Source organism: Panthera uncia, chromosome D4, assembly GCF_023721935.1.
Source record: "Panthera uncia isolate 11264 chromosome D4, Puncia_PCG_1.0, whole genome shotgun sequence".
Taxonomy (NCBI): Eukaryota; Metazoa; Chordata; class Mammalia; order Carnivora; family Felidae; genus Panthera; species Panthera uncia.
The window spans coordinates 87,053,554-87,067,320 of record NC_064807.1 but is presented as its reverse complement, the minus strand read 5'-3'; the positions used below and the strand labels follow the sequence as shown (position 1 = coordinate 87,067,320).

The 13,767-nt window shown below is 51.5% G+C and overlaps 1 protein-coding gene across 4 annotated transcripts in view; it reads left to right on the top strand.

Annotated features, from left to right (window-relative positions):
* Window positions 1–409: 409 nt before the first annotated feature.
* The window catches only part of RAPGEF1 (Rap guanine nucleotide exchange factor 1), a 120,915-nt gene continuing 107,557 nt past the window's right edge, over window positions 410–13,767 (top strand). For 2 of the 4 annotated variants that reach the window (XM_049638200.1, XM_049638194.1), the window contains exon 1: window positions 412–12,920. In XM_049638200.1, the coding sequence (XP_049494157.1) occupies window positions 12,857–12,920 (64 nt within the window). In that variant the 5' untranslated portion in view covers window positions 412–12,856. Of the gene's footprint in view, window positions 12,921–13,767 lie in introns of all 4 variants that reach the window. The other 2 variants (XM_049638201.1, XM_049638198.1) reach the window with 2 other exon arrangements.

Here is a 13,767-nt window from a genome sequence, read left to right as displayed (position 1 = left end):
CCATCTTTGCATCGATGGCCGAGTGCGCGCTGAGTGCCAGTGGTCTGCCAGGGCGGTGGAGGGTGCTGGGAAGATTAGAGGCCATCTGTGCCTTTAGGGAGTTGACAGTCTGGCCCCCGCCTGTGCTGTGTATGTGCAGGGGACTTTTGACTTAGGCTTTCATACTTTCTTGACACTCGTTCACGTTAGGAGCAGCCTGGGCCTGGGGCTGGAGGTCGGGAGACCTGCCTCGTGGGCCCTGGGTCTGCATGGAAGCACCGTCAGCACGCCTCTGAGCCCTCGGGCTCCCCGTCTGCAGAAAGGCAGGATGGACTCCGTGGGGAACAGTGACGGAGGCTTGGGCTTCTGAGTCCGATGGCCGTGGGCTTGACTCCAGCTCCCCCACCCCCCCCCCCCCCCCCCCCCCCCCCCCCCCCCCCGTACGGTGGCATGGGATGTTGGGCGAGTCACCGTGCCTGTGTAAGCCTCGGTCCTTATCTGTAAAATCGGGAGGATCATAACCACGCCTGCTTATGGCCTCCAGGGAGGGTTAAATGAGATGACGTACCTGGAGCATATTAACAGAGTCTTGACACAGAAGTGCTCGTGAGCATTAGCTTTTGTTCTCCCCGAATGTCCCACTCTGCTCAGGGTCTCTCCCCCACCTTTTTTCCCCCTGAATTTGAGAAAGCTGAGTTCCAGAGAATAGGTTTGTATAACTAAGTGATAAACCTCCAGAAAGATCATTTATAGGAAGGATAGATGACGTTTCATTTCAGCTGCAGGTGGCCCCCGCACATGCAGGGAGATTGAGGAAAGGCCTGATGATATCGTCTCCTACGTCTGTGCAGAAGGAGTAGGCCTGTCCTCCTGGGTGGCAGCTTATCCCACAGCCGGAGCAGGCTGATTGCCTGCAGGTGTATTTTTGCTTCGTCCCCAGAGACAGCACCTCAGTCTCTCCTTGCAGGGGTGACTCTCTGGACTCATTAAACCATCTCTGTTCAGCTCTGAAGGAGAACTGATCGCAGTTGGTGCTTTTGTCTTGTGACAGCAGCATTACCGCCAGCCGTGCAGGGTCCTCTTGGGCAAGTAGCTTACAAATTGCCTTGAGTGCCACAAGCAGGTGATTTCGTACCCTTTATTTTTCCTCCTTGATGAGTTTTCACAGTTAGGATAAATTCAGAGGTGCTGATGTATTGTTCTGAGTCTCCCTTAACCCGTGCTGTCCTGGGCTTCTGCGATGTGTGTGTGTGTGTGTGTGTGTCTAGTCTTAGAGGTTTGTCAGTGCAAGCTCGCTCAGAACACAGGGCTGTTTGCACAGAGACCAAAGCCCAGTCAGTTCTTTTCACTTTCTTTAATCATTGGGTCCTGGAGCTACAGAACCTCTCACTTAATTAGCATAACCACACTAATTTGGGCTCCTGCCTCAGCTTGTCAAGAGTGCCTTACAAATAGTAATTCTCTGAGCTCATCCGAAAACCAAAGGCAGAGATCAAAAGCATGCTTTTCTGCATGCTCTGTCGTTGTTTTTTCTGTTCACTGGGAACCGTGTCTCTTAATTACCCTAAACGTTCAAGGTTATAGAATAAATACAGTTTTTATATGTGACCAAGATAGGAATTGGGTTAGGGACCTGGACCACATTTCGGCCCTGTGTTGCAGGGAGCCCAAAGTGCCCTGGTCCCAGCTTGGTAGGTGAAATGCTCCTACCGGTGAAGAAATCGTGTGCACTAAAATCACCGCGGGGAACATGTGAGTGGCTGTCGCTAGGAATGCTTCGAACAGTGACATCTTTGGTCGATGGAGAGGGACACTCACTGGCCTGAGTGTCTGGAAGTGCCACAGACCTGCTGTGCCTCTGGGGCAGGCCACGATCCCTCCCCGAACCTTGGGACTGGAGGGGTGATTCCTGAGTTGTTTAAGGTCGTAAGTCCTATTAAGGATTTGACAGAAGCTCAGTAGACCCTGTCCCCAGCGAGAAAGATGCATTTATGTGTGGACATGGTTTTACCCCTCTAAATTGCTGCTACTGTAGGATAAATAATAATTAGCAAACACTCCACGTCTCGGAACGCTTGAATGGAATCTCATGTATCTGAAATAATCAGGACTTAGTTTCTCCCACTTTAGTCACACCTGGGTTCAAATGACTGTTAACCATTGTATATTCCTGGAGTTTGGTGAGGGTTCTACCAAATGATGCTTGTAAGCTGCTTAAGCATAATGTCAATGTGGGTAAAAGGAGAAACCCTTTTGCCTTCTGCATGAAAACTCTTTTAATTTACATGCAGTAAAATTGACCTTCTTTGGGGTATACCGTTCGTTGTCTTGAGCTGTGACTCATCTCTAGACTTGTGTAGCCTCTGCCACAGTCAGGATTGAGACTTGCTGCCTCTTTGTGGCCAGTTCCTTCCCCCGTCCCTGACTCCTAGCAGCCATGGGTCTGTTTTCCATCCCTGTAGTTTTGCCTTTTCCAGAATATCATGTAACATGTAACTTTCGGAAAATGGCTTCTTTTACTCAGTGTAGTGCCTTTGAGATTCATGCAGTTGTTCTTACCAGCAGTTCATTCCTTTTTGTAGCTGAGTTGTGTTCCATTGTGTGAATATCGTCAGTGTTTATCTGCGTAGAATTTTATCTTGGTTAACTGGGTCTGTTTCCTGGAAATAGATAGGGATGGCATTTGACCAACAAAAATCAAGCAGCCCAATTAAAAAATTTGAGTAGCCGTCTCCAGAGAAGATCACAAATGGCCAATAAGCACATGAAAAGGTGCTCAACACCATCCGTTATTAGGGAAATTAGGGAAATGCAAATCAAAACCACAGATGCAACGTCACACCCACTAAAATGGCTGCTTTCAAAAAACAAAAAACGGAAAATGACAAGTGTTGGTGAGGATGTGTAGAAATTGGAACAGTTGTTGCGGGCCGGCATCCTTTCATACGCACAGCTCTGGAGGCGGATCTCTGACCCTGGGTCTGGGGCTGGTGGAGACCAGCCTCGGGTCCAAGGCGCCCTAGCACTCTAGTTTTTGCCCTCATGCGGCACAGTAGTGACAGAGATGACATACGGAGACCACATGGACAGGGAAAGGCCCTGAGACTAGATGGAGGGAAAGTAGGGACCCACTTGCCCCCAGGAACCTGGTGACTCCATCCCGGGGGGGGGGGGGGGTGTGGGGTGGGGCAGTCATTGAGGTCGGTCAGCCATCTGAGCGGTTCCTCGTTTCCCAGAACAGAGTTTACGTCGACATCTCTGTGCTCAGCTCCAGATTCTCTCAGGCTCACCTGTTGTATTCAGTCCAGCCATTGCTGCCCAGATCAGTTCTGCACAGGCTTCAACCAGCTGCTCATAGGTGTCGCCCAGCACCTCTTCGGGGCTTCTCCTTAATGCTGCAGTGTGGGATGCTGTAGAAATCTGCTTGGCGTGCGCAGCCCGGAAGTGCCGGGGACCCCACCTCTTTGAGGCAGACTTTGACCAGCGCAGATGAGAACCAGTGGACCCCTGCTTTCCCTTTCATCCGCAGGGCGTCAGTCCAAAGACACAGTACCTGCCACTTCCCAGAAGGTCCGAGGGGTTAAGGAGCGGATCTTTGTGGTGGACAACGTGATCATGCCCTCTTGTGCTTCCCTGTCCCTCGGCACTGCTCCACTCTTCACTGGGGTTTGCACACTAAAAGAAAGAAACTGGAACCATCGTGCACTGCTAGTGGGCACGTAAGATGCCACAGTTGCTATGGAAAACAGCATGGCGGTTCCTCCAAAACTTAAAAATAGAATTACCATCTGACCCAGCAATTCTGCTTCTGAGTGTGAGGAAATAAAAGCAGGCTCTCGGGAAGACATTTGTACACCCAGCTTCATAGCAGCGTTGTTCACAGGAGCCCAGAGGTGGGAGCAACCCAAGTGTCCACCGATGGACGAGGAGATCAACAAAACGTGGTCGTACACACAACGGAACGTTATCCCGCCTGAAAAGGAAGGAAATTCTAACACGGGCTTCATCGTGGATGAACCTTGAGGACATGATGGCCAGGTGAAATATGCCGGTCGCAAAAGGGCAAATACTGTAGGATCCCGCTAGCACGGGGTACCTAAGAGTGGTCGAAATCGTAGAGACAGGAAGTAAGTAGGATAGTGGTTGCAGGGGCTGGGGGAGGGGAGGACGGGTGGTTACTGGTTAACGACGCCTTGTTAAGGCCAAAGGAGTTGTGTGGCTGGATGGTAGTCATATATGTGACGGGATGAATGTGCTTGTTACCACCGAACTGTGCACTTAAAAATGGCTAAGGTGCTAAATTTTACGTTACGTGTATTTACCACAACTCATAAAGACTTACCTACAGTTAGCATGTTTGTCAGTACTTAATCATTGTTTAACCTTAAATGTCTTTGCGAGTTGTATTAAAACATTGAAATAATCATGGGACAAGACAACTGTGTTACTGGGCAGCAGTGCTTATGGCAAAAATGGCTTCTCATTTCATTAATTCATCTGAGCTGGGAGGAACCAGACGTAGTCTGTAAGCACCTGGTGGGACAACCATGCTTGGGACTTCACGCGGTGACGACTCTAACTGGGCGTGTCCCCCGAGGAAACCTGCGTGATTATGAGATGGTGGTTCCTGTGGGGCAGGAGGCTTTTAAGCCAGGGTGGATCCTGTACCCACCCAATGTGGATCTTGTCGCCTTGGACCTGAGCTGCTCAGCTGTGCTGGGCTCCTGCAAGGACCCTCACAGAGAGAGGGTGCTGTCCAGGGCTGCCCTCTGGCAGCCTTTGGTGCCCACCTCTGTCTGCCTGAACAGATGAGTCCATGGGTGGCCAGCGGAAGTGCAGCGGGGGCCAGAGCCCGGTGGGTGTTGTGGACTGGCACAGGGTCAGTGCTTAGCGCACGTCAGCGCTTGATAAAGACTCTCGCGCTCCCCCGTGGCTTCCATCCGAGACTGCCTGGATACCGTTGTTGGCACTCACTCTCTGAGTTGAGAACACAGATGGCATTTACTCCACCGTTTGGCAGGATTCCAGGCTATTGGCCCCATTCATGAGAAGGTATCACTGACCTGGCGGGGAGGGGAGGATGATCTATGGAGAAGCAAGATCGCGGCTGTTCCCGAGAATTTTAAGGCCAGGCAGACTCTGTTAGATGGAATGGTGCCTCCATTGGGGAGCTGCCTCCTTGAGATTGCCACGATAGGGTCTCTGGTCCCGTGAGTATCACTGACCCATCTCTGTGAGTCCGGGATCACAGGCCGTCGCTGTATTGTTTTGGTAATACGGCACCAACACACGTAAGGCATGTTGTCGGTTTAATAACGCTTCTCAGGAAACAAAGAAAATACATTAGCAACGTAGATTATAAAAGAACACCCCGGGGGCGCCTGGGTGGCTCAGTCGGTGAAGCGTCCAACTTCGGCTCAGGTCACGATCTCGCGGTCCGTGAGTTCGAGCCCCCCGTCGGGCTCTGGGCTGATGGCTCGGAGCCTGGAGCCTGCTTCCGATTCTGTCTCCCTCTCTCTCTGCCCTCCCCCGTTCATGCTCTGTGTCTCTCTGTCCCAAAAATAAATAAATAAACGTTAAAAAAAAAATTAAAAAAAAAAAAAGAACACCCCTGATTTCAAAAGTTAAATTGTGAAGAAATATACATCTCCGGTTCAGGGAAATACAATGTGAAGCATTGATTCATTCTTTTAGCTGGCTTCTTGAGCACGTAGCGTCTACAGTTCATGGCACCAGATGCTGGGGACGTGGCGGAACAGAAGCCCCGGCCCCTGCTCTCACAGAGCTCAAGGCAACTGGTTCAGCCTCTGCGAGCAGCACCTAGCCGTTGAAGAGTCAGACTCTGGAGCTTAACAAATGGAGTCCTGTTCTCGTCTCGCAGTTAGGTGTCTGGACACCAGAGGAAAATTACTTTGCGGATCACTGTGCTCACGTAGACTGTGACAGATGGGGTGATGAGCGCGCATCCCGGCTTACACCTGCTGTCCTGGCGTAGTTATTAATAGCATCCTCCCTGGCACTCTCAAAAATGTCCTAGTTTGGATGGGAAAACACCGAGGGAGGCGTCATTTACAACTGCTGGGTTCCACATTTGTGCTGGAGAGGGTCTTGGTTTGCAGCGAGAGAACTGTTTCAAGATAGGGTCTGTTCCAATGCAGGATCGAGCCCACAGAAGCTGCGGGAGGGTCAGCGAGTTGATCTGAGTCCCATTCTCCCTGTGGGCACCTGCCTCTCCGTATGTTCTAGTCACTCAACTCATGGAAGCATCAAAATCTGGGACAGTCTGGTTTAAAAAAACAATAAACATGCACATACAACGATCAGAACGGGTTTTCCTTATGATCACAATCAGGTTAACCAGATCTTAAATTCATATTCTTCGGAACGGATAGAAAGGATGTTAGTGTTTGTGTCAAGTCTTACAGAGGAAGTTGGGAAAATAATTATATGGCAACACGGGTCTAGGTGAAGGTGGATGGAGATTTTGTTTCCTGTGTTGCTATAGAAGTGTGTATGGGAAGATTGAATTTTTATACAGTTTCATTTTTAAACAGTATTTTTTTAAGTTTATTTCTTTTGAGAGGGTACGCCCAGGAGTGGGGGAGGGGGAGAGAGACAATCCCAAGCAGTCTCCACGCTGTGAGTGCAGAGCCCCCTGTGGGGCTCAGACCTACGAACCGTGAGATCATGACCTGAGCTGAAACCAAGAGTCAGGTGTTTAACCAACTGAGCCACCTGGGCACCCCTAAAATTTCATTTTTATTTAAGTGATATACCTGATGTTTAAGGAGAACATTTAGAAAGACAGGACACTCTGTATTTATGATAAGTTGGTAACTTGCAGCCTGTTTCATTAGCAGGTAGTGATGGCAGGGTCTTCTGGGGCCGGGTGGTCCCTGTCCTGAGGACCTGTAGGTAGCCCCACATCCTGCCCACCTTCTGTGGTTGGTCTTGGATTTTAGCACACGGAGATGCTGGGCTCCAACCCCCGGTACCTGATTCACTAGATCTGGAGTTGGGCTGAGCGTTGGCATTTCTCGCGAGTGGCCCCGTGATGCTGCTGCTGCTGCTGCTGGGGTGGCTGAGCAGGGGACACCCTCTGGAACCACTGCTTAGAGTTAAGTGTGGAGCGGACGGAAGGGTCCTAGGAATCTGACCCCAAGCGCCGCCCTTAGGATAGTGTAGTCGTAAGGCTGTGGGACGGGACTTCTGCGCATCGATGCTGGGAGCCGTGCTGTGTGCATATGTTTAATCATCTCGGCAGCACTGCAGGGAGGGGGTGGTGGCCTCAGCCTACAGATGGGGAAAGGGAGGCCTGGAAAGGTTCACGTGACTCGTGCAGTTGCCACGTGGGAGAGCCGGGTCGAAGCCAGTGCTCGGTGCCGAGACCCTTAGAAAATGAGTAAGTGTCAAAGGCCTCACAGAGCGAAGATGATTCTGGTACCACAAGCAGGAGTGAGCAGCCCGAGAATGACCGTGTGGACACCGCTTCCCCGGCACTCTGTGCTCTCGTCCGCGGTGGTCTAATTAGCGCTGACAGGACGGCCAGAAGATTGGCAGTTGTGGAGAACCTTGGATGACTCTCACGCTAAATGTATCCTGTGCCTCGGAAGATTAGCTAATTAATTAGGTTGACACATTAGTCGTCGTCAGCAAGGCGTCTTTAAACTGCACATCTGGAACTTGAAGACCAAATGCTACACTTTAAGCTACGTTCAAAGTCACCCAGCATTCACTTTAGGACTTTAAACGCATCGTGGTAAATGTCTACAAGCTGCTCCTGAATTGTCTTCACGTGGACATGTCCCAGCAGCATGAAGGCATGTCCCTCTCAGCCCTCCTTTCTTGGGATCCTCTTTTCCAGACTCTCAGTTTTGGAAAGTCCCGGGGCTGAGTCCTCTGCTTTCTTCCCAGGCGATCTCAGGCCCGTGTCTCTAAACGCCACGCAGATACCGGTCATTCCCATGTGTATGTTTCCAGCCCCAAACTCACCCTGAACTACAGGCTGCCCACTTGCTCTCTGCCCGGACGTCTGGCAGGGGTGCTCGTGTGACGTGCACAGACCAGAGCTCATGGTTCTCCGCCTCACCCACCGCCTCACCGGCTCCTCCCAGGGTGCCCACGGCAGGAAATAATGCCGTTTTTGATCTAAGCGTTCAGGCTCAGCCCTGACTCCTCCCCCAAGCCACGCCTGACGTATCCGTAAGTCCTCTGGGGCTTGCTTTTTGATGTATCCCCTCCTCCCTGGCACTTGTTCCGGGCCACCACCGTCTCTCCCTGGACTGCCGAGGCCCCCTCCTTCCTAACTGGCTTTTTGGTTTCCACCCTTGCCTCACGATCGTCTGATCGGCATTCATTAGATCGAATCAGGCCTGTTCACGATTGTCAGATAGCTTCCTGTCACAGTGTGAGGTCAGCCCAGAGTCCTTGCCGTGGCCTGTGGCGCCCTGTGCTCTGGCCCCCGAGCAGGCTTTCGAGCTTTTCCTTCAAGTGTTCTTGGAACATGCCAGGTGCACTCCTGCCTCAGGGCCTTTGCTCTGGCTGTTCCGTCTGCCTGGAGCGGCGTGGGGTGCGCCTCCCGAGAGCCCGGGTCAGAAGCCGCGTCCGTCATTTGCTGGTTACGAACCTTGGAAAGTTGCTCACGCCTCCTCCTCGTAAGTGGGTTTTCTCATCGGAGAAGTGGAGCCAGCATCTGGGCCGTCGTGCGGTCCTGACGGGAAGCCCGGCGATGCCAAGGGCCGGGGAACCAAAGCTCTTGCGTGTGTTTGTGCCCTGACTCCTCCAGGTCCGGTTTGCATGGCACTCGGGGGCCACTCCACCTTTCCCGTCACTCTCCCTCCACGGTCCCCTCAGCCCAGCCTTTTCGTTTCCCTTCTTCTAACGTGGCCCTTTTGCTGCTTTTCCGTGGTCTTTTCCCTCGTCGGGAGGTAAGCTCCTGTCAGCCGCTATTTCACCAGAGCCCAGGAGGGCTCCTGGCACACAGCTGAGGCCCACCGATTTTCGTGGACTGAGCAACGAGAGGCACATATTGGGTACAGACTCGGCCTCTTATTGGAGAGGGGTGTGCTTCTCGGAGAGCTCGGAGGGCACAAGCAGATAGCCCTGGTGGCCCTCCCGAGCCCCTCCCACTCAGCGTAGAGGCCACAGTGAGCCAGCTGCTTGTCGGGCTGGGGGCCTCTGTCCTTGCAAGTCAGGAGCTGTAAGGGGCAGGAGGCGACCGATCCCGAAGGCCTGGAGAGCTGGTGGAAGATGTGGGCACCTGTCCCTCTTCTGACACCGCTGTGGTCCAAGCAGAGCAGAGATTGTGGGACCCCTTTACGGTTGCCCATTGACCGTCTGCTGGGCGTTGACTGTTAGGTTTCTTTTGTGTAGCCGGAGAGGAAGGGGGGTAGGGTACTGTGCCGGTAAGCAGGCGTGGGTTTGGGCATGGTGTTGAGCATTTGGCCAAAGTTGCTAGGCCCCAGCATGGGGCATGTGGGAGAGAAAGGTGGGAAAGGTAACTTGGGGACCAGACTCTGCAGGGCCTTGAATGCCAGTCCGGGCACTTGAGAATTCCTCCTGTAGGTATCCCGGGAAGCCTCAATATTTTAAGAAGTGTTCTCCACGCATATTTACACTTTTCCCAAGTATTCCAAATATCATGAAGTAAGCGGCAGAGGAGAAAATTAATTTCTGTTCACTTTTAAAAAAGTAGTCTCAGTCTCAGTTCCAAGTGGAATTATACATTTAGGGGTGTGGGCTCTCTCCCCTTCGTGTCCCTTGGGCTACATTTAATTCCTGGCCCAGTCCTGACTTTGAAAAGAACAAATGAACAGCTTCTTCAGAAGGCCGGGTGCTGGTTAGCGGAGAGGGGCCTGCTGTGGCTGCCCTTGTCGAGAGAACTAGCAGGCCCGGTGGAGGTCCTCAGAACCCAGAAGCTGGCTCACGGGGATGCCTTGGAATCTGAGGTTCTGACCCCTCGTGGTTTGCAGGTTAGGTTAGACCCCAGGAAAGATGGAGTGGCGGGCTTTACTTTAGGGTTCATTTCTGTAGAGTGTCCCTTTTAGGCCTGCCTGGATTGAAACAAAGCAGCCTTGTTTTGGATACAGTATCAATATATTCAGTGAGGATTAGTACTTTGTTGTTGTTGATACACCCCTGCCAGAAATAAGGCAACTGGCTGGATGTGGAAAAACACCAGACTGGGAGTCTGTGACTTGGGTTCTCTGGCTGTGGAAGCTTGAGGAAACGTCTTTCTCTCTGTGGATCTCATTTTCCTCATTTTGGAATGAGAGGGATGTGAATCTTAACCTTTGGAGCTCTTTGAGACTTCGATAACAGCCGTGGACTTTCCTTCTCCCAAAATGAACACCCACGGTTTGGCCAACACTTCAGGAACCCCCTGAAGCCCACGAGACCAAGCGCTGTACCTGTAAGGCCCTTCCCAGCTGACTTCCCCTTTACGTCCCCCCATTTACGTACCTCCACCTTCAACAGGGCCTTTGCACACGCTGCCCCTGCACAAAGTGCTGTTCACCCCTTTGTTTGGTCAATTCCTGCTCACCCTCTGAGTGTCACCCTTCCCTGACCTCTGAGATTAGATTAGGTTGCCCTGCTAGACGTACTTCCCTTACCCTGAACGTCTCAGCACATGTTATCTGACTCTCCCTAAGCTCCGTGTTGGTATTTATTAGGTGAACCCCTGGGGTGCCTCCGACCGCACATTCTGTGATTGACGTGTGACTGTGCGAGCGTGTCAGAAGAAAATAGCAATCTGTGCTCTGTGCTTCCTGTGACACTCTGCACAAGATGTGTTGGGTTTTTTTTTGTTTGTTTGTTTTTTGTTTGTTTTTTGCCTTGGCTGATTTCCTCTGGGGCTGGGCAGGGAAGTCACTTCAAAGCAGGGCCTAGAGGGCCCAGAAGACTGGCTCCCAGACTTTCTGCCTCAGTGCCCCGCTGAGCCTGACCTCCAGGCTGGTCCTTCCCCTTTGTTTATGTTCTGGGCTGAGCTGCAGCTCCCACTTGGAGCCTTCCCACAGTGCCTGGTGCTTCCTCATATTGTTGTATTTTTCTCCAGGGGGGAAGTGACCAACATCAGACTTTCCTCCGAGCAGACAAAGTCCACGCACAAAGCCTCGCGTCAGCTGCCGGGCACCTGCCTCCGTCTCCGGGCCTCTTGGGGGAGGTGAATGTGCGCATTACAGGCGTCACTTGCCTTTCCCCGTGATTTGCCTCTTAATTTCCCTCCAGGAGTGTTCATGCCCTGCAGGAAATCCAGCAGCGCCTTGTGTGGAGGGGAGGGTTCTCTGTAAGATGCTTCAGAACCTCGGCAGCCACAACATTACCTCCCTGCTTTAGGTCACTTTCCACGTTCTAAGGTGTTACTCTGATAGTTCAAACATCATAGGTGAAATTTTATTTGCGCCAAAGAAATGAGTTGTCTACCAGAATGTTGCAACACGTCTCCTCTGATGTGGGGGGAAAACAAAAAACAAAAAAACAAAAAAAAACCCTTGTGCAGGTAAATACGTTTTCTTTAATCTATCTGAAGCTGGATGTTTACAGACTTTAATAAAATAATAAAAACAACTATCCTTCAAGAGTGTCTGCTATGTGCCAGGCACTTTTTCAACATCATATTTAACCTTTTCGCTGCCCTATGAAGTAGGTGGCATAATTGTACACATTTTACATAAGTGAAAAACTCAGGACCAGAGAGGTTAGGTTCCTGTCCCCAAGTTGCCCAGCTGAAAGTGCTCACAGAGATTCAAACCAGGCCCGCTGTCCTCCTGGGCCAGCACCTTCCCACTGCCCTCCTTCCTCCTCCAGTCGTGAGGAAATGGGTAGTGGGATTTCCTAGGCAAGGATACAGATGGAACTCCGCTCTCTCACCAGATGGTGGCCCTGATCCCCCCCCCCCCATCTGTAGTGCAGGGGAGGAGCTGGGTGGGCCCTGCCCTTCTGTGAGTGATTTGGGCTGCCGTAGTAATGCCTCAATACTGAACATGTGGTCACATAGAGTCTGATCATATGGTACACGCGTCCACGGCATCCCTGAAGCATTTGTGTGAAACAAGGAGCCACATCGTATTGGCCGGGAGGTGAATGCTCTGTTTCTGGTAGCAATGCGTTGTCCATTCAGCTCATCTGTTAGAGTCCCGTATTGCCTCCCTAATGTGCGGACCAGAGGTGGGTCACTGGCCACATTCATAAGAAAATGCGTCCCAAGTTAGAAACAGTTGACTTACTGATGAGCCTTACAAATGAACTAGAAATTTGCTTGAGAGAACAACTTTGAAATGAGGACCCTGTGGTCCAGCTGCTTCTCAAGGAATCATGACCTCCCCTAATGATTCAAATGTCAACTTTCTGGGCATAGGGGAAGATAAAGAAAATGGCCTGTCGTTAGGAATAACCCATGAAAGCTCAGCCTGGAAAATGTTTCTGATGGCGCACCCAAACTCGGTCCATTTCTGACTTTCAGCTTCTTGGTCACCTGATTGCCCACTCCTCCCCCAGGAAAAGGCAGCGTGGAAAGTGTTTGGAAATACAGTTCACTCTGAGGCCGCTACCGTGCCGATGAGTAATAGAGCGTCAAAGGAAGGCCGTGGAAGAGCTTCCTAATATAGACCGACCGGTTACGGGACCCGCCGGTAGGGCGATAACAAGCCTTTCCTTCTGGTTTCCTCCCTGGGAGTGAAGGGAGTTTGAAAGGCGGGAGGCAAAGACCTCTCAGAGCAGAAATCAGGTTTTTCCTGCAAGAGTGTGCCAGGGCTCGCTGCTGGGTGATTGGGATGTCTGAGAGATGAAGCCCCTTTCAGCCAGTGCCTTGGTCCTCAATCGCTGCTCAGCGAAGACACCTGGGCTTGGGAGAACCCTCTGAGCCCCTGGCTTTAGAATGGGCAATGCTGCTGAAAAACAGAAGCCCCGGAAACGAAGCCGTCTGTGCCCCTGGAAACAAGGTAAGGAGGCCCTGGGCCTCGTCTCCAGGAGGAAGGAGGCAGCCTTCATTGGGATATTTTGGCTCAGAACCAGAGCTGAAACTGCTTGGGAAACACCTTCCACACTAAAAAGCACTCAGTGCAGCATAGTCCAGTCTAAAGAAAATTAACCGTCCTAAGGAATAAAACGATTCGTATGTCAATATGACGTCACAACTCGGCCGAGAACGTAGCTCACCTTGAGGTTTGTGTTCCATGCAGCAGGTGTGCTGATTGAAAATTTTAAGCTTTAAAAGATACGCCGGATAAAAATGTTGATATCCGGGAGTTTGAATCTTTTGGAACGGTTTGGTGAGAGAATGTTAACAGCTTTTGAATATATAACATTTTTCTCCCATAGACTCCAAAGTACTTTCCATAAGAAACCTCATGCTTGCCCGTCCCAGACACCCCACGTCTGCTCACGCCTGCTCACGCCTGCTCTGTGCCTTTCAAGGGCCCTGTGTCAGTGTCCACTTTAAGGAGGAGGAGGTCCGTGGGCCACAGGCACTGCCACAGAGCACTTGGGACTGGGGGCCCTTTGAACCGTGGCCCCGGGCACCTTGGTCCTCCAGCGCATCTGACTGCTGTTTTCACTGTGATCAACCCCTCAGACCAGCCGCTGGCCCCCAGGACTTCGGGTCGTGGCTCTTTTACAACCCCACTCCGCAAAAAAATGGAGGTAACATTTGACCAGCAGCAAGACTGTGTGATTGCAGCTGTATCCGTGGGTATGTGTTTATGCAGAAAATACAACCCGGGAGAAAATACACAGAAAGGTTGACAGTAGTTGTCTTCCGTGGTCAGGTTATGGGTTATTTATTTTTCT